Source organism: Diabrotica undecimpunctata, chromosome 1, assembly GCF_040954645.1.
Source record: "Diabrotica undecimpunctata isolate CICGRU chromosome 1, icDiaUnde3, whole genome shotgun sequence".
NCBI lineage: Eukaryota > Metazoa > Arthropoda > Insecta > Coleoptera > Chrysomelidae > Diabrotica > Diabrotica undecimpunctata.
Window position 1 is genome coordinate 141,757,017 of NC_092803.1, and position 21,162 is coordinate 141,778,178.

Consider the following 21,162-nt stretch of genomic DNA (forward strand, 5'->3'; position numbering starts at 1 on the left):
TTCACTTCTAAAGTGATCGTTGTATGGATGTACAGACGATATATTTATGTGTTCGTTCTTCTCACTACTCACTCAGATGTTTCGAGCAGCTATGATGACTTTCATTTTATTTTGCCGAAATATGTCTCTTAGTCAAACGATACTTCAGTATATTGGAGCGAAGCTTCTATACTGGCATTTTATTTTACTTTTTTTCTAAGTGATATGCTGAGGCAAGCGTCACGGAACTAGCGCCACAAGATGCAGTCGCCACGAGTAACGTCATGGAATAGCGGGTCGATTCACTACTTTGGATCAATTCGTTTCTAGTCATCATATATTTATTCTAAGCAGGTTTAAATTAAAAACTAGCTGAAAGATAACTATCAAAATACATACATTAAATGAAAAGTAAAAAATTAAAAGTATATTTGTCAACAAAAAAAGTAAAACAAACAGAAAAATTCGATTCGTAACGATTTTCGAACGTCCAAATTCAACATAAATGTCAAAAGTCATAAATATCATCTAATCCAGTTAATAACAATATAAAATCGCCTGTTTAATAACGCCCGATATCATAATCAATTTTAAGTGAACATTAAATAAGTCCACTTTAAGTGTAAATTTCAGTTTTTTTCTAGTAAAGTTCGAATTAATCCAAAAATGAATTTTTATATGTACGCCACTTAAAAGTTTACAGCGAAAGACTGAATTGTTTAAAAGAATAAAGAATTGATTCTTATGGAGGTGCAAATGTAGAAATATATTGTCCAGAAAAAGAATTATTGCATCAAATTTCCAAAAAATCAGTGACTATTTTAAAAATTAGAAATATTGCAAAATGGCTAAGCTCTGTACATGATCAAACAACATTTAGTAATAGCAATAGTGGTATACAAAGATTTGAAGTTGGAAACTTTGTTAGGTTTATCCCATTTTTTATAGTTGGCCAGTGTGGTTAGTTTGAAATTATATTTGATGACACGGCTAGAGAAGATGCTAGAACAGAAACAGAGAATCTTTATAATGAATCTCCCATTCTTCTTCAAGTGCCCTGTCCGTTGCGAACATTGGCTATCAACATGGCAATTCTGATCTTGTTTGCGGCGCTTCTGAATAGTTCGACAGATGTGAGCCCGAACCACTTCCGCAGATTTTGGAGCCACGAGTGTCTTCTCCTACCTGGCCCTCGCTTACTGTCTACTTTCCCCTGGACAATCAATTGCAGTAGACGGTACTTATCGTGTCACAATATGTGGTCTAGATATTCAAGCTTTCTTTGTTTGATTGTGCTCACGATTCCTTTCTCCTTTCTGATTCTTTAGAGTACCTCTATGTTGGTGACATGTTCGGTCTAGGATATACGAAAAATGCGTCGGTACACCCACATTTCGAATGCTTTCTCCCATATGAACTAGAAATGTTGTGGAAAGGCAATACAGGGTATGGAAACAATGATTATCAATTCTTTAAAGTCGTACGAGATTAAATTTGAAAGTGACTATGAATGTAATAGTAGCAAAAGCAGTATCTCATAACATCACCATATAAAATGGAGTCTTGTTTTAAGTAGATTATAATCTAGATCAACAAGAAATTCATTTAATTAAAGCCATAAAAGGGAAACAAAGAGAATACAATTTTAAGGTGAAATTGTGGGAAAATTATTGTGAATTATGTATTAGATAACATTTTGCAGAACTCTATTCACAATTTCTAAAAAAATATTTTCTATTAAACAAATTCTTTTGTTTCCGAGATAATTTACAATGTATACTTACTTATTATGATGCTTATATTTCAGTAATTAGATTTTTTATAATTGTACATAGTATATTAATCATAAATATATTAGTTCAGCAATTTCTGTACTGTGTTTTTAAAATTTGTGTATAGTTTAAATTTACTTTTTTTAATGCAAATGACATTAAAAGACAATAATTTTTGTACAGTATATTTATTATAAATTTGAGCATAGTTTTGTTTTAATTATAATTCAATTTTTAATATTTTGATGTTTAATTCTTGTTCCTTAAATCTCTCATGATTGGCCTTTCTCTCTCTCTCTCCTTTGTCCTCTTAATCGATCATTCTCTTCATTTAAAACTTTCATTTTTTCTTGGTTTCTATACTTAATTGAATTATATTTGGATACTTATCCAATAAGTAAAAGTTCCCCTTTTTTTTGTAAAATTTACAAAATTACTTGTTTTTGATACAGACATAATTAACATAAATTAACAATTTTACAAACAAATTAACATACAAGAAAAATAAAGCAAAATTGATAGAAACACAATAATTTCTTCAGGCAATGATTAGTTTAGAACACTCAACATAACCAACCAAATATATTTTCCTCCAGGCACCGCGTCACAGCTTGCCTAAGTTTTCCGACTGTATGACCTTCGTTAATCTAGAATCTAGGTTTCATCCAAATAATATATTTTCCATCCAATGCTGCGAATTTTGCCTATTTCTTTTAAATATTTTCTACTCCACACAATAATTTTTTTTTCTAATAACATTCTACTTCTAGTTTTACCTTTTTCTTGTTTTTTATTCTCCAATGTATTTTTGAGCACATGATAAATGCAGAATATAGCCAACGGAGACTTTGGTTAAACTGCTACAAATCATGATGGCTACAAAAATGTCGATCGCTTGGCTAATATTTGATGCCATTTTTCTGCTGACCTTCACTTCTGACGTTAACATTTTCCGTCTTTTCATTTTTGGAATCAACATCAGAATTTTGCTGTCTTATCTTAAAACAACTTGGTTGTTTGTCCATTGTATATCACAGAATATATAGCATTTTTCATATAAATATGGTTACACGTCATAATTTATGTAAAGTGACGTCACTTATATTTAAAATTTCCAGAACGTCAACCTTAGAGTTCAAATTTTCCTAACACAGCTAATAATACGAAACCCATACGGAACTACTCGATCTTTCATAGGCGTCAACATGGTATAATAATTAGAAAAATTTAATCATCAATATATTGGGAATTTTAGAATTATATTGATTAAATAACCAAAAACATTTGTTATTATTAATAATATAAATTTTATGAAATAACCCTTTAAGTCTAATATTCCACAAAATAATAATTTTAATTAAATATATTAGATAATTGTACGCAACTTACTGATAAAGGGAATACTTCAACTTTTTTGACAGTTAAGCGTGTGGCAAAATTGTTTAAAGTGTTGCCACTTTTTTAGAGTAAGAATTTTGTTTATGTTTTGATTTCTTACACAATTTGATCATAATATATTACACATTAATAAATTGTATTTATAAATACATATTAAATTTAGATTAATAGCTTTAAAAACTAATAATTATTGTTGTGTATTGTGATTGTGCTATGCCAAAACAACTAAATAGTCTATAGAAAGCTGATAAGCTTTCATATAAGATATATTATTTTGAACAAGAAATAATGGCAGGACGTTTTTACTATCAATGCTATAAATAGAGGTAAGTTTAAAATTTAGAATATATAATTTTGTATTAAAATGTTTTCTTATGTATTTTAGTGTATTGCAGTAGTCTTAAAACTAAGTGTATTTACTGTTATATAATAGTTTGACAAATAGTTGACATTTTAAAAATTCGTCCTTACTAACTATTCGGACGTTTTGGCAACGCTGTGGGGTTCTGATGTCGTAAATCTTGAATGACGTGAAAGCATTTTTATACGAAAAATGCTATAACTAAAAATTTAGTTATAAAACGACAATCTCCAATAACACTCGGTTTATCATCACAAACGGAATATGTAAATAAAATTTATTTCATTACAATTTTATGCTCAATTTTTTACTATTGAAAAAAACTAATATTTTTTGGAATTTTATGAGGGTAATAGCCGTGTCGAAGAATTCAGGTTTTTATAACCATAACTGCTGCTTGTGAACAAGAATCGGCTACACTGTACGGCAGCTCGAGGTCAAGTCTGCTATAGAGAAGCACAAATAAATGTACTAATTATACATTCTGTGATTTCTTATGAGACAACGCAAATTAAACGGGTAGTTTTCGACGGCCGCTGTGTACATTTAAATTTGAGGATATTCGGCGTTTAAACGATGAAATCAGTTCCAAATAGTGGATTTCTACTATAAGTTGTATTGTGATAATGATGTAGAAATATATAATAGCATAGCATTACCATCTTTCACTGTTTTGTCATTACTTCTGTTCCCATACTTTTTTAACAATGTCGATATTTATTTCAAAAATCCCTACCTTTCGTATCTTATCACTGGTGCTGTTATCTGCTTAATTGGTCAAGAAAAGTATTGGTTTTTGATATTAAATAAAAAAATATAAGAACACAAGTCGTATTTATTTTTTTTAGATCTTATTACACAATAAATTATCAAAATGAGAAAAAATGGATATCATCACTCTCGACATAACTAACAACAACCCGAGATTAATATACCTTTTTATGCTTTTTTACCCCAAAGTTTTAACACATCCTGATAAACATACTTCGTTGGGTTTCCTACGGGATTTTCTAAGATAATAGTTCCTTTTACACCCTTTTCCTCGAAATTTAAAAACTTACAGAAAGGTGCCGATGATCCACTAGGCAACTCTGGCTTTTGGTCCACCGGAACAACAAAAACAACTTGACTGCTTAGCGTATCGATGTTTTGTCCATTAACGGGAGATCCGTCCTTTAAAACCAAACTGAAATGGTCGACGTTAAACAGCCGGGAGGCTTCTTCTTTAAGGTTTTCAGAACTTAAAGATTTACTTCCAGCTTCTAATAAAACTAATCCCTTTGTAGCATCTTTACAGTACTTGGATTTTAGTCCAACTAATTGAAGATTTACCCATTTAACAACAGGCAGCTGAATATTACTGTTTTTAGTTAGAAGTATTTGAATATCAAAGTCTTTTAACTTTTGTTTTTCGTCTATGATAGTTTCATCTGTAGCCTTTTTGCTTTCGAGACTTTTGAATGGTGTTTTGAGTGTATTTTCTATAAACTCTGTATATTCTGTAGCAACTCTGGTTAAGTCACCGGATGTTTTATAAAATACCGCAATTTCGTCAGTGGGAACCAAATGTGCCTTCTTTCTCAGTTTTTGTACTCTATTAATAATTTCTCTTGCGATACCTTCGTCTTGCATAGAAGAATCCGGGGTAACGTCCATTAACACCAGCACATCGTTATCGCTATTTACTTCGTACTGGTCGCTATTTAAACTCTCGGATTTAAATATTAATCTAACTTCCGAAATGTCAACGTGTTGTCCGGCGATATCCCGATGTCCTTTTTCCACCATTTCATTAATTTCAGCATCAGTTAACGACTTAAGTCCTTGTGTCACAGCCTTGAACTCTTGCTTCAGTCTAGCACCCAGCACTTTATGATCAGGTTCAGCTCTAAGAGTGATGCCAAATTTACTTTTATCAGTAGTTGTGCTTATTTTCCTTACATTTAATTCTGATAAAATATAGTCTTGTAATTGTATAATGTCATCTAAATACTGTTGATCTCGGTGTACTACGATGATTTCTGGTAAAGGATACTTTATTGGTATTGTTTTTCTGTCCCTGATTACTCTTCCCAATTCTATAACACTCTGCATATGAGCAACAGCTCGTTCTATATCTACGTGTATTAAAGTTTGATTTGGTTGTGGTAACATTAAATAGTGGATGCTGTCCGCTTTAGAATCTAGAAGTTGCTTCAAATACTGATACATAGTTTCGGTGAGGAACGGTGAGAAAGGTGCCATCATCTTGATTATGTTTAGAAGGATGTTGAACAAAGTCGTTAGCGCTGCGTAGCAATCTTCCTCGCCGTTTTCTCCTTTTAGACGTTTCCTGTTCATTCTAACGTACCAGTTGGTAAGATAATCAAAGAATTTTGTTAATCTTGGAATAACATTGTACAAGTGATACAACTCCATTTCCTTTCTGATGTAGAGAAGCAGAGACTGGGTAAATGATAATACCCATTTGTCCATTACATTGTCACTTTTAACATTGTTTTCGTCGTATACGAAATCTTTATTGTAATTTTGAACGTATATCTCAATGTTCTGAAGCAGGAATCTAAAAGCATTGTACCACGGCAAAAATACATCTTTTATAACATCTCTTACACCTTCTTCTTTAAAACGTAAATTTTCAGCTCTAACTACCGGAGAATTGATTAAGTACAATCTTAAAGCATCCGCCCCGAATTTATTAACTATATCCATCGGATCTGGATAGTTCTTTTTGCTTTTTGACATCTTAAACCCATCGGCAGCCAAAACTAAGCCGTTGCAAACTAAATTTTTGAACGGAGCCTTGCCAAAGAGAGCTGTTGATATCACGGTAAGAGTGTAGAACCATCCTCTGGTTTGATCGATACCTTCTGCTATAAAGTTTGCTGGGAAATTATCTTCAAATTCTTTTACATTTTCAAACGGATAATGAACTTGGGCGTAAGGCATGGAGCCAGATTCAAACCAACAATCAAAAACTTCAGATATTCTTTTCAATGGAGGGTTTCCTGGAATTAAAAAGGAAAAATAATTAGTATTATGTTATTTAGTATAAAAAGTGCGCCTTAAGTATGGAGTAACTGACCTCAGGCACCTGTACGGTTGCGGTCATTGAATAGTTTACACCCTGGCATATCTAGTAGTTTAAACGCACATTACTTCAAAGTGACATTCATTACAAGTGGCGGACCCAGAATAGGTTGATTGAAATTAAAAAATAAAAATAAAATAAATCTCTTGTACAAATATATGAGTATGTTCTTAATAACGAAAATATAGAAGTCTGGGTTAAAAATATCCATTTTATTTTAAATCTATTTTATATTAAATAGTGATAAACAGTAACACAATTACTATTTGGTGGAGGCCACATTATTGTCAATACAACTTTGTAATCTTCTGTTCATAGATAGCACCAATCTCATGTTATATTCAACAAGCTCCTCACATGCCTGCGCAATTGCTTTCCATAGTTCAATTATATTCCGTAGCCTATTATTTAATTTCTTTGCCAACTCTGTCCATACATTTTCGATGACGTTAAAATCTGGACTCCGGGAAGGTCACAGAAGAACATTAACATGAGTTTCTTCCAACCATTCTAGAACAATTCTACTCGTAATCACCGGGCCATTGTCATGTTGCAACATGAAGTGGTTATTGGGGAATCTCTGGAATCACTCATGGCAACATTATGTTCTCAATAATGTGTATAATACAATCCTGCTAATTTTTCTTCTATATGAGAACAAACGCACAAGCCTTCAGCACATATCCATCTCCATACGTTGACCGAGAATCCTCCACTATTTGTTAAATAGTAAGTATACCGTTCATCCAACCTATGATTTCTCGGCCTATAAACTCTTATTCGACCATTGCTATATGGTTGAAGCACTTTTTCATCGGAAAATGTACGTTAGACCAAAAGTTGTCTTCACGGTTTATGAAATCATTACAAAATGCAATTCGTCTCCTCTTGTGATCCTCAGCCAAAAAAGGTTTCCTGACAGCTGTACAATTTATCCATTCACATGCTTTAATTCTTCTACATGGAGTGCGAATGCTGCCAGGAAACGCTGTCTCTTCGCTAGCTTTTCCAGCTGTGGCTAAAGGAACTTCTCTCAGATAATCTTATAACACCTCATCTTGTTGCTCTGTGGAGATCTATCCTCTTGAACCACACAACCGTGCTATAGAGTGAAAATAATCCCAACTTGGTTTGATTTTCCATATGCAAATATGGCTGACGTCCAAATCTTCAGTAACTTGTCTTAGCGACCTACCTTTTTTGACTTTGGCAATTGCTCTTGTGTTTTGCGTGTCATTCAAATGCATTCTAGACATTTTGGACGCGTTGAATAGCTTTTTATTTTATTTTTCAATACGCGTGAAATTTTTGACAAGCACTTTGACATTTAGCAAATCCGTAAAAAACTGCAATTTTACAGTATTACAATGTAAAAATGAAGGTGTAAACTATTCAGTGGCCGCAGTTGTACACTGTTGGCGGACTGACGTTATTTTGTAAAATTTTAAATAATTGTATACAACAACTATGTAAAAGTGTAAACTACTACGATAAAGATCTGTATGGTCTTTATTTTTTATGGAAAACGCTTGAACAGGCCATTTTTTTCCAGTTGTACACATTTTAATAGAATTCATTTATTTTGCATTGCTGTGAAACATCATTTGAAAGCTTTTGCGTCGCTTAGCATGATTTTAAAATCAAAAAAGTTTTTCTCTTTAACTAGGAGTAAATTTAAGAAAATTTTTCAATTTAACAGTCTCTATTTTGAAACGGCGCGACAGAATTGCACAAAAATCTAGACGCAGACTGAATGACACAATTTAATGTAGCATATGCCATATATTGTCATTTAAGAAAAACATAACGTCATATTGTTGACAGATACCGATATTCTGCAAAAACATCTTTTCATCATTAGGCTCATAAGCCTAATGAACCATCTTTTAAAACTTTCCTTGAAAATATTGCGCCAGTTTGGATTCAAAAATGGATTTGACACGAGGGATGCCATCTTTAGCTTGAAACCGCTAGTGCAGAATTTTACAGATAAAAGAAAGGATGTTTTTCTTCGTTTCATTGATTATGAAAAGACATTCGATAACGTTAAACTGTACCGTATACCGATAACGTATCTAAATTGAAACCAGCCAGCAACAGCAGGTCTTCAAAATCAAAACGGAACAGAAAATTTCTCAATAAAATAGAGAATGAGAGACGGATGTATACTTTCTCCGATGTTGTTTAACTTATACACGAGAGAGCATTCACAGAAGAAGCTGAAGACTCTAGTAATCATATTAAAATTTAGAGATTATTATTGACAACATTAACTATACCTGTAAATATCAACTGATTTATTTCTGTAAATGTCAACATTTCCTTAATCTCGGCAGTTATTCGTGTGATTTTGAGCAAAAGTAAAAAACTCAATAAATATTTATTGAATTGAACAAAACATATATCAGGAAAAACAATTCTGACTTGAACAACCAAACTGGAGATATATAATGAAATGATCAATAAAGTATTTGAGTAGAGTTTATACTATTTGCAGTATTACCTGGTATACGACTTGGAATTTCAATGGTATCCACAGTTTCCCTGTGCAAATCAGCAACTTTCTTTCCACTAAGTTCTTCCAATTCAGCTATACTACCAATGCAAACAACTTCACTGCCATCAGCAGACATCCAGATAGGAATGGGTGTACCCCAATACCTGTATTAAAATTAAACAATAAAAAAATTAAATTATTTAATTAAATTAAAAAATTAATTAAATTAAAAATTAAGTAAACACTTTGTTAATAAATATAAAAACTTTTATTTTTATTCCTATCCTCCTCGATAGCATATTTGACTATTTCTTCTTTGTTTGTTATAAGTTTTTTCAGTTCAATTTAGTGGTATTCTCTGCACAATATCTGGCTTGGTGTTTCCTGGCTTAATCTTTTTTGACATATCTATCTGCTTTTTCTTCTGTTACTGGTTTAACTAAAATATTTCATCTTTTTGTTCAATAGGATATCATTGACCCAATTTTTAAAAATTTTAAAAAGTGCAGAATCCACAGCGAAGCGACACTGACAGCATAAAGCAGGGGTCAGCAACCTTTTTCGGACGGCGATTATTTTCAAAATAAAATATTTATCCGGAATGTCCGGAAGAGACCATAAATTTTAAAATGCTTAAAAAAAAGAAAATACAATTCCAATAAGATATTGTATAAATATGTAACTATTCTTCTTCTTCTGGTTCCTATCCGTTTCGGATGTTGGAAATCATATTGGCAATCATGACCTTGCTCGCTGCGGCTCGAAACAGCTCCGTTGAGGTTTTCTTAAACCATGTTCTTAAATTCCGCAGCCATGATATTCTCCTTCTACCGGGTCCTCGCTTACCTTTGACTTTACCTTGCAATATAGACTGCAGCAGGGAGTAACGGTGCTGATTTCTCATAACGTGTCCCAGATATTGCAATTTTATGCGTTTGATCGTAAACACAATCTCTGGTTCCTTCTTCATTTTTTCTAGAACTTCCTTGTTCGTGATCCTTGCTGTCCATGATATTCTCAGCATTCTTCTATAAAGCCACATCTCAAATGCTTCAAGTTTTTTAATAGTGGTGTCTGTAAGCGTCCATGCCTCCGCCCCGTACAACAACACAGAGAAAACAGCATGTAACTAACATAGCTAACATAGCTATGTAACTATATAGATATGTAAATATAAAAAATATTAAGGAAAATAGTTTATCTTTCATTTTATTCATTCATTAAAATTCAATGCGCCTTTTATATTGTTTGACAATTCATTTAAGTCCGTTCATACTGAGATCCTCAACAAGTTTTGTAAATTTTCATCATATATTTTGATTTTGTGAAATTCATTCATGAAAATGTTTGTTCACATAAAATAGGTGTTGGAAAAAATAAAGTCATTGATTTTGCAAAATTTCTTACATTTGGAAATTTGTTTTCTGGTAGATTTGAATAAAATGCAATTAAATTATTTTCCTTAAAATTAGTTTTAGATACATTGTTAAATTGCAAATCAATTAACTCCAGTTGTAAATTGTCTGGTGCTTAACATTTCTTTTGCACAAAAATCTTGAAACCTATGACGAAAATTTTCATCCATAGTGATTCAATAAAAATATTCGAAGGACACTGCTTTTCGTTTTTATTCGATTTTTTTTAATTTCTTATTAATCATGCCTACCAAACGAGTATTGTGACCCGTCGTGTTCTTTGCACCGTCAGTTGTCACATTTTTTAATTTTTTCAACTTGGGATAGTACATATTGAAAACATCTAATAGTTGCAAAATCTATCTTCCCCTCTTGTATTCCCATGGAGGCTTTTTAATGCAACAAGTTCTTCTGTTACACAAATTTTTTTATCAATTCCACGGATAAAAATCAATAATTGTGTCCTGCTAGTTATTATATATATATATATATATATATATATATATATATATATATATATATATATATATATACATACATATTATTATTATTATTATATATATATATATATATATATATATAGTATATTATTGTATCGTTGCGCATTTTTGTCACTGACCATATTTTGGCACGCTCACGCTATAAGTTTGTTGATTTTTCTTAAAATTATATTTGTGCTTTTATTAAAAAGTTGCAAAAAGATGCAAGCCGTCGGTTGCCGACCCTGGTCTAAAGGATATGCTATCCACTAATATAGACATTACTTTAATTTTAAAAGTAAAACCCTTACCTGTTCCTGCTGACAGCCCAATCTCTGGCTTCTTTTAACCAATTGGCGAATCTCTTATCCCTAACAAACTCTGGAACCCAATAGGTATCAGATACAACTTCCTGAAGTTGATCCCTCATATGCTCAACTCTTATAAACCAAGATGGAATTGCACGATATATGAGAGGAGTATCAGACCTCCAACAAAATGGATAACTATGTTTAATCTGAAAATATAAGAAAAAATACAGTGTACAATAAAGCATTTAAGGTTTATGAAAAGAAAAAATAATAGTCTGTGTTTATACCATTAGTGCAGTTTTGTGAACCAACTGGGTAGCCTACTAACCTAAGGTATACAACGAAGGTAACAGGGTTATTGCTATGCTTCAACTGCCTATTATTATACTGCTACGTTAAAATATGAGTCATATTAAAAACCTGTAAACATGTGTTTATTCACTAATATGTTTTAAATTGTATGAGACCCTTCGATCAGCTGGCAGAAATCTACCTGAACGGAACCTTCCAGAAAACGGTCGAAACGATGACCCGGATTTAGCTTCTAGTATAATCACCTGAATTCTCGACCGGCTGTATTTTTATATATAATAACGGAGCTCTCATGGAAGAGGACAGTTAATTTTGAAGATCGCGCGCCGCGTTTTAATTGTTACGCATAGTTTGATAAACTGATATAAATTACCGTGTGTTTTAATAAATTAAAATAGGAACAATATAATAAATTAGTAAAGAAATTATAAATTAAATAAAGATATGATAGTTAAATAAAATCACAATAATACCCTGGTTGTACCCAATATACTCATTTTATTCAGGCCAAGTCGACCTAAATCTGTATATATTTTAAAAATATCTAGACATTTTTGCTGGTGCTGGGCCATGGTCCAGAATAAAAAAAAAAATAAAAATAAATGGGAAAACAACAATTATTGGATAAAATAATTAGTAATATATAAAGAAGAGTAGAAACATTTGTAAAAGAGAATTAAAAAAACCTAAATTCATGTGTGAAAAGCAAATAAGGAATCAATAGTCAGATAACAGTAAATTACCTGAGATTGATGTACCAGTCTTCCGGTTTCTTTGAGCTTAGCAATGATATTCTTATCAGCATCTTTTACATATTGTCCCAAAAATTCCTTTACAGGTTCGACAAAACACCCATTAGCATCAATAGGGCAAATTGGTTCTTGATCTCTAGTTATAGCACCATTTGCTAAACAAACTCTATTATCATCTTCTCCAAAATATGGTGCCTGGTGTACAATGCCCGTACCTGACTCTGATGTCACATAATCATCTACAAATACTCTAAATGCTTTATCTTTCAAGTGAGTAAAGTAGTTGAATATAGGTTCATAGCAGAGTCCTCCCAGTTCTTTACCAGGAAAATTTTTAATAACTTTAACATCATCAGCTGCAAAGATAGATTCTATGCGGCATTCCATCATTATATAAATCTTTTGAGTGCTAACTTGCAGAAGTCTGGCATATATTAAGTCTGGATGGACACAAGCTGCCAAATTACTTGGTAGAGTCCAAGGGGTTGTGGTCCATACTAATAAGGCAGCACCTAAAATGTATTTATTTTAAATTTACCATAGTACAAACTTTATTTTGTTTTTTACCTTCTTTATCACCTAAAATTGGCAGGCTCACTGTCACCGCAGGATCAACAACATCCTTGTAGTTTTGTCCAGTTTCGAAATTTGATAAAGGTGTATTACATGTTGTAGAGTATGGCATTACTTTGTTGCCTTTGTAAACTAAACCTTTGACATACAGTTGCTTAAATACCCACCAAACAGTTTCCATAAACCAGGGATATAATGTCTTATAATCATTTTTAAAATCTAAAATAAAACCAAATTTGTTTAAAGTATCATTTTACTAATTAGGAGCAAAAATTTGAAATTATCAAATAATCCTACAGCTGTTATTAATTTTATTGTTTAACATTACCCAAATATATATATAGTGTGCCTAACATATGAAACAAATTCATTATTTTGCAAATAATTTACTTTTTACAAAAATCTTGAAATAGGTTGAGTTTTAATTTTAAATGCCAATTTTCTAAATAATATGCAAACATGGCGATGCCACCAGCTTTGACGTGGAAACATAATTGTTCATTTTTTCTTAAATTGAAATATCTGTCCTGTAATATCTCATTTAAAAGATCTTGCGTACTACCTGCAGAATTCCCTGAGACCCAATCCCTCTAAAACCCAAGTCTGCGCTTTCCACCTTCGTGCAAAGGAAGCCAAGAGAAAACTCCAAATTGTGTGGAATGGTAATACATTAGAACACACAAACCAACCTATATATCTTGGAGTAACTCTGGACCGGTCCCTCACCTAAAGACAAAATTGCATAAAAACGAAAGGGAAAGTAACAACTAGGAACAGCATACTCAGAAAGCTAACGGGAAGTAAATGGGGCGCACGTCCTGGCGTTTTAAGAACAACGGCACAGGCACTGTGTTCCTCAACTGCTGAATATCCGTGCCCCGTTTGGGGAAGATCTGCCCACACCAAACAAGTTGATACTGCGCTAAATGAGACATGCAGGAAAGTAACGGGGTGCATGAAGCCAACGCCACTCTCAAATCTATATAAAGCAGCGGGTTTTGCAGAACCCTCAACCGTTGCAGAGCACATAGGAGAAAATTAAACAGATCGCGGACGAGCGGCATGCCCTATACAAAGCTCGAACACCACGAAAGCAACTAAAATCTAGGAAAAGCTTCCTTGGAACAGTGCAGGATAAACCGCCTGGTATTTTCCTCTTCCCCAGGTTCAATGGACCGGCCAGTCCCTAGACTTTAAAACGTGAAAAACTATGAATCGGATAAGAACGGGGGTCGCTCCAGTAAAATCAAACATGGCAAAATGGGGAAAAATCAACCAAGATGATGTGAACTGTGACTGTGGAGAAACACAAAATATGGAACATCTTCTTACATGCAGAAACTGTCCTCATCGATGTACCCTCGAAGATTTGTGGCTCGCCAACAAAGATGGAACCGACGTAGCCCAATACTGGGCCGAAATTTTATGAATGACATGTCCGGACACGATAAAGTAAAGTAAAGATCTTATAAGATTGTATTTAGTAATAGCATAGTTGGTCAATTACTATTTCTATGGAGTGAACAAAAATTTATTTTATTTAAATTTGCTACTACTGTTAAAAATTATTAACAGTAAGCTGTTGTAGTGCAATACTTTAGGTGACATACCCGATATCTAATAAACTTTATCTTTTAGTAGATAAATGACAAAGCTGAAGAAATACACAAAAACACAACAGCAATTAATTGCCAAAAATGAAGTTGCTATTAACTGATACAAATCAAGTTGCCTGCCTAATATCAATTAAAATATCAGTTGATGTTTTGTCAGATACATCAAATTTCAAGTAAATACATCAAGTGACTTGTTTAATACAAAGTATCTAGACATACCTTTCAGCCGATCTATCCTATTCAAAATGCTGGACATCCTAAAGTATCGAAGTTAATAGTTCATGTTAAATTGCAAAGGACAGTCAGTATTACATGTTTTGAGAAAAGTACCATCCATACATCAAGAACTCAACGAAGATTATCCCAATCACTGTATGCAGTTTTGTGACATTTTGCAGGATTTATATATAACCACACTCGACATTTTATTAAACAAAGTATGTTCTCCAATTTTTTGGCTACATTTTGTCCAAATGATTCAGTCAATTGTCAAAATTGCAGATACTTTAGTAAGGTTAATGAAACACCTTGAAACACCACTCACTGGGTGTCAAGGATGTACTCAACACCATCAGAGAATAAATGTCTGTGTGTTATCAAATTATACCAGTCCTTGCCAATATGGTTTCAAATGCCAACAATCCTAACCTACCAGACAATAGTATTTGGTTACAAAATGGTACACCCCACTTTATGCATGTGCTGTTCGCAAGAACCACTAGAATGGCCCCCAAGATCTTTAGATCTTACACCTCTAGATTTTTTCTATGAGATTATTTAAAAGCAAAGATTTATGTAGATAAACTGCAACATCCACAGGAGTTTCTAAACCGAATTAGAGACGAAGTTAATAGGATTAATTCTGAAGTTACTTGTAATGCGCAAGAAGATAGTAATGGATGGTATTTTCAGTATTTCATTTGGCTGAAAAATATTATGTAATAATTAATTTAATATTAGTTCGTTTATTGTAAAATTATTCTCTGATTAAATTAAATTACTTTTAATTTTTCCTGTATAAGCATTAATCAGTTAAGTATGATACTGCCAAATACATTATTAAAAGACCTTTTAAATGACATATTACAAGTGACATAATCATTTTCCCACGTTATTAAAAAAATAGCATTTAAAATTAAAAATCGAACTATTTCAGGATTTTTGTTTAACACGTTGCCTGCCGCAAAAAAGTTGTTCAATTCTTGGAGGCCATGTCAGACACATATGACTGACAGAAATTTTTATGGTGAGGCCATGTCAGTCATATATGACTGACACGATAGCTTTTAAATACCCTTCTATCACTCAAAATTCAAAACTCATGGTTTAATGAAGTATCATTCATTGATACTTAATTAAAACATTGGTGGCGCTCCAAGAAAAAATAATGAAAAATTAAAAGAAAAAAATAGTTTTTATTTTTGACATACAAAAGTGAAACAAAAACAGGAAAATATAAATTTATTAAGTATGAATATTTTTAAAGCAGTCCATGCACATATAAGGTTGATCAGGACAACCACAGCAATAAGTTATTACTTTTTTCACTTTCTTTCTGACTTCCAATCTTGCTAGAGAAGCAATCAAATGTCTGTAACAAGGCTTGCAAATATGACGAATTTTTTGTCTTTCGTCAATGCATGTCCCGTTTGTTTTATGGGTTCTTCTCTTGTTTCTATGTCTAAAATTTGCTGAAGCAGCTGTTCTCTGAACCTTCGTATTTGCATCTTCTTTTTCTTTGAAACAATTTTCATTACTAGGTAAGCATTGACAACACTAATGCCGAGGAGATATTCCATGGCCAGCTTCCTGAACCACTTTACCCCTTTTCTTAAAGTTGTTGCATAAAAAGACATTTAGTCAGATATGTCTATGCCAGATTTTCCTCGATTGTAAGCTACTACTATACTTGGTTTTATCTGCTAATGACATGGCCTCTACCAAAATAAGTTTTCGGGCAGGCCACATCAGTCACAATTGGGTGACGATTTTGAATAAACAAAACTAATGTTTTTTATTATGCAATAATTTTTTGCTGAAAACATGATAATCTAGACATAAAAACCTTTTCCTATATCTTCTTTTTTTGCTGTGGCCTCCCACGACCTTTATTAGAAAATGCCTGTGGCCCCCCAGTGAAACAATGTTGTCACTCATATATGACTGACAAGGCCTACAGCAAAAAATTTCTGTCAAACAATTTTGGGTGACATGGAAAGCAATGTGTTAAAATAAATTGTTTGCAAAAGAATGAATTTGTTCCATGCTTTATCCATGATCTGTATTATAGAGCCATTTAAAAATATATAATTAGAGGAGACTGTCAAATTACTTATGAAGAGATGTAGGTACATTGGTCACCATCAAATTTGGCTGAGTTACATGACAATTAAGACTTGACATTGTTAATGTAAAGCAGAGTTGGCAAAAACCAAGGTTTTAAAAAAAAACCAAAAAAGCCAGGTTTTTTGGTTTAAATCAGGTTTATTTGGTTTAAACCAGATTTATTTGATACAACCTTTTAAACCAACTGGGTTTTTTTTAAGAAAAAAGAATAGTTCGTTTAAACCTTGTTGGTTTAAACCTGCCAACCGTGAGTAAAGTTTGTATAAAGAGGCTTTTTTAAACATTTTTTTTAAATTAAAAAAAAATGGTATTTAAAATTAAAAAATATAATGTATTAAATATTATTCCATACAGATGTCAAAGTATTGCTGCACAATATCAAAGTCATATACTTCATTTATTTAACACCAATTCACAATCTGGAAAAACTCAAAAATCCATAACAGAAAAGTATGAAGATCAATGACCCCCTAGAAATTTTATAAGTTTTATTTTGATTGTGACAGAGAAAAGATAAATGTGTCTTTAGACTTGAATAAACAACATTTTCAACAACTGTTATAGTTTTATCTAAAATTTGAATATAATTTTTCTATTAAAAAAAATTTTTCATTTTCTAAGGTAACATTTTGGGGCTATGATATCATAAAGTATCATTTAATAAAGTAAAGTTCATGTAACCTTCTGGCTAAGGTCTAATGTTGGAGATTTCAGATCCCACAAGTGCGCCTAACATAACTTCACTTATGTAGACAGTACCGACAGCTTTTACATGCCCTCCAAAGCATGGTGGCAGTTCAGTTAAATAGAAATAGAAAAATTAGTCAGTGCCATAATCAAATCTGGGTCCTCCAGCTTGTTAAGCCAGTAACATAGCAACTGCATTATGGCTACCACCCCACTATATTTTTAATAAAAGTATCAAGTAAATAATCATTATTTTGTATAACCAAAATATAAGAAATATGAAATACATATGACAAGTATAGCTATGCATATTTTAATATCCACCACAATAAAATGAAATATTTTCAAAACAGAAAGAAAAATTATTTTACATATTTCCTTTTTTCTTTTGGCAACTTATTTTACGATATAAAACTTAAAAAAAAAAGACAATAAGTATTTAGCAAAACTCTTCAGAAATTCAGTTCTATGCAGGGACACTGAAAATATTTTTTTAAACAAATAATATATGGTGTAATTGAAAAAGATAAATTATTTTATGAAAAGTTTTTGACTAATATGGTCTTTTACTGATAAAGTTACTATTGTAAGGAAGTCCTCTAATTATTTTTTTAATGTTCCTTAAAATAGAGCACAGTAATAATGATATAACATACAAATGAAAAATGATTTATAACATTAACATACCAATCCAACGCCCAATCCTACCAACAATTTTTTCCCAATCACCACTGTACCTCATTACAATCTTTCTACATTCTTCATTGTATTTTGCAATACCCATTTTCATTACATCATCAGGTCCTTTTATTCCTAGTTTTTTGTCAATTTCATATTCCACTGGTAAACCATGTGTATCCCATCCAAACCGTCTTTCTACATGAAAGCCTTGTTGATGGGCATACCTGGTAACTACATCTTTAATAGTACCAGCTAGTATATGGCCATAATGTGGTAAACCAGTAGCAAAGGGAGGGCCATCATAAAATGTGTATCTACAAAATATAATTTACTTTGAAATGGATCAAATACATACATGTTTTGCAATTAACTTACCTTGGTTTTCCTTTTGATTGTTTCAGACATGTTTTAAAGGCATCTATTTGTTTCCAGTAGGCAAGGATTTTAACTTCTTCATCAGGAAAATTTACCGACTCCGGAACTCTCGGTATTTGTTGAAATTTCTTTTCTGTCATTTTTATATTTGTATCCAATATCAAAGTAATTCACAATACTTTTAATATTGCATCAGGAATACATACGGTAAAAATTCATAACCTACAAATAAGAGAATGATAATTTTATTGACAGTGACAGACCATATCAACACCAACGTGAACACCAACTGTCAAGTGTCAAATGCTGTCAACGTTGCGATAATCATGATTGGATCGGTGATAGGTGATTGGATCATGTGTAAAATGACATTTTATGTGTTTGTGTGATCAATCTCAAAGTGGAATATTCAATATTCTTTGGTGGAAATTTTAAGCATACTCGTCAGTAATTGATATTTTTTTACATTATAAAAATACAAATTATTACAGTAGAAAACAACTTAATATTATAGGTATAAGTACTGTTTTAAAGTTTTTATGTTATTTTCGACAAAGATAGCCTTACATCTAGGCCACAAGGCTACAGAATAAATATCAATCAGAATGCCCACTCTTAGATGACGCCTTTGAAGTGTGTCAGCCAGTGGCGGCTGGTGTGGTAAAATTTTGGATAGGCCAAGCCAGCAAATTACATATTAATAGCTATGTGTAATCAGTGACGGATTCAAAAGGAAAGGTCACGGGGTCATGACCCTCCCCTAACTAATTTTTTAATGATTTTTCTGTTCATTTTAACTTCTGCGTTGTATCTAATTTTTGCGATTTTTGATTTTTTATCTAGCAAATCGCGAACAGAAAATGCCCTCTTCTGTACATCCTTAAAGGACAGGAAATTACTTAAATGTTCCTTGCAACTGGAATGTTTTAAGGAGGCAGACATATTTTTTAAATCAAAGTATCCTTCACAATTCCATACACATTTCTTATTAGAAAATAACAAACACGGCCAACAATATAGTCTGTTTTTCGTAATACTTCCAGACAATCATTTGTAGACATCATACCAAGAGCAATTAAAAGTATTACATTACTATTACTGCAACCTGGTAAAGCGTCATAAAAACTCATTTTTATGTATCAGTTATAAAACAATCTCACATATAGAAGTTGCATACAATCAGGCGAAATAGAAATCATGCAAATGTGATTTTTTTTCTTAAAATTTTACGAATTTTTTAAAATTTATTTGGGCAACCATGCACTTGCTTGCAATTGTGATGTTTGTTTAAAAATATGTTACAATTATAGATTATGTTACATATTTTTTATCATAATTTAAAAGAAAATTTATATTACAATTCGATAATTACGTACAAGTGACAACGATGGTCGTCGTAGGCCCGATCTTCTGGTGCCTAAACAGCAAGCATAAACACGACAATATAAATCGTTGTCCGGCAAGCTGCTTAACCTCAAACGCTTTTTGTACGGGGATCTTATGTGAGCTGGGTCGGCCAGTTCCGATCGGGCCTATTAGTGATATTTAAAATGCCTGAATACGATTCGATACTTTCTGTGGTAATATAATAATATAGTTGTTTTAACGGACGCTAATGTATTGAGTGATTTAGTACATTTAAAAGTTATTTACATGCATTAACATAATTTTTGAATATATGTTTTTCAATTTTAAAGCTCTTAAAATTATTGGGTAGGCCCGGCCTATCCTGCCTACCCCCAAAAGCCGCCACTGGTGTCAGCATCAGCACGCGATCGCCATATTTTAAACGGAAACATAGACTGGGATTGAGAAATTTGTGACAAGCTACGACAGAGTTCATTTAAGTTTTTAGGGATTAATAATTTAGTAAATTTAAAATAATTTAATCTATTCTTCAACTACAAGCACGAATAAAATAGTGCATATTATGTCTATGGTTGCCGTAAGTTAATTAAACCGGGTTAATTTTTCTATTTACACCAGATAAAATTTCACTGAACAGCACTGGTTCCGTTTTTTTCAATTTTTCAAAAAATATTAAAACGTTTGGCTTATTGAAACAGGCCATGCGACCTAAGCTTGTAGCTTCAGGCTTCCGAAGAGATATTTTGTTAATATAAGAAGCTCTAAAACATCGGTACCATTGTTTACCAGTAGTTTTATTATTATCCCATGATTCAGGGTAGTTCACATTGTTGAACTTGGCATACTGATATGCTAGTTTTCGCATTTCTTCAACAGTGACGAAATAATTCCACTGTGCAGCTTTTATAATGTATGTGAGTTTTCTTGTTCAGTACTGAAGACTTTGCGTGTTGAATTATTCGCTTTATACTTGAAAGTCGCTTTCATAGATACTTTATGTTTTTAAATATGCCCATTCGAGAATAGAATAGGCCAGAAAATCTTTCGAAAAAATAAAAAAACTGCTTTGTGATTCTCGAATAAAACTCGAAATTCGACTACGTTTATCAAAATGCTACGTCTGGTCGACTCTTCTATATGCAGTTGAAA

General features: G+C 32.3%; 1 protein-coding gene across 1 annotated transcript; it reads right to left on the reverse strand.

Moving 5' to 3' along the window:
• Positions 1–4,327: 4,327 nt before the first annotated feature.
• Positions 4,328–18,926, reverse strand: IleRS (Isoleucyl-tRNA synthetase). The gene is made up of 7 exons (XM_072520151.1): positions 18,646–18,926; positions 18,277–18,584; positions 12,935–13,159; positions 12,359–12,879; positions 11,304–11,509; positions 9,105–9,262; positions 4,328–6,518 (listed from the first exon to the last, which is right to left on the reverse strand). Exons 1-7 carry the CDS (start codon positions 18,783–18,785, stop codon positions 4,450–4,452), a joined length of 3,627 nt encoding a protein of 1,208 aa, XP_072376252.1. The 5' UTR covers positions 18,786–18,926; the 3' UTR covers positions 4,328–4,449.
• Positions 18,927–21,162: the final 2,236 nt, after the last annotated feature.

Bases quoted from the DNA above. Each gene is read 5' to 3' on its own strand.
- IleRS (XM_072520151.1), bottom strand. From the start codon at position 18,785: ATGACAGAAAAGAAATTTCAACAAATACCGAGAGTTCCGGAGTCGGTA. The intron at 18,585-18,645 runs GTAAGTTAATTG...TATATTTTGTAG, and splicing joins CAATCAAAAGGAAAACCAAG to ATACACATTTTATGATGGCC. The intron at 13,160-18,276 runs GTATGTTAATGT...GTTTTATTTTAG, and splicing joins TAGGATTGGGCGTTGGATTG to ATTTTAAAAATGATTATAAG.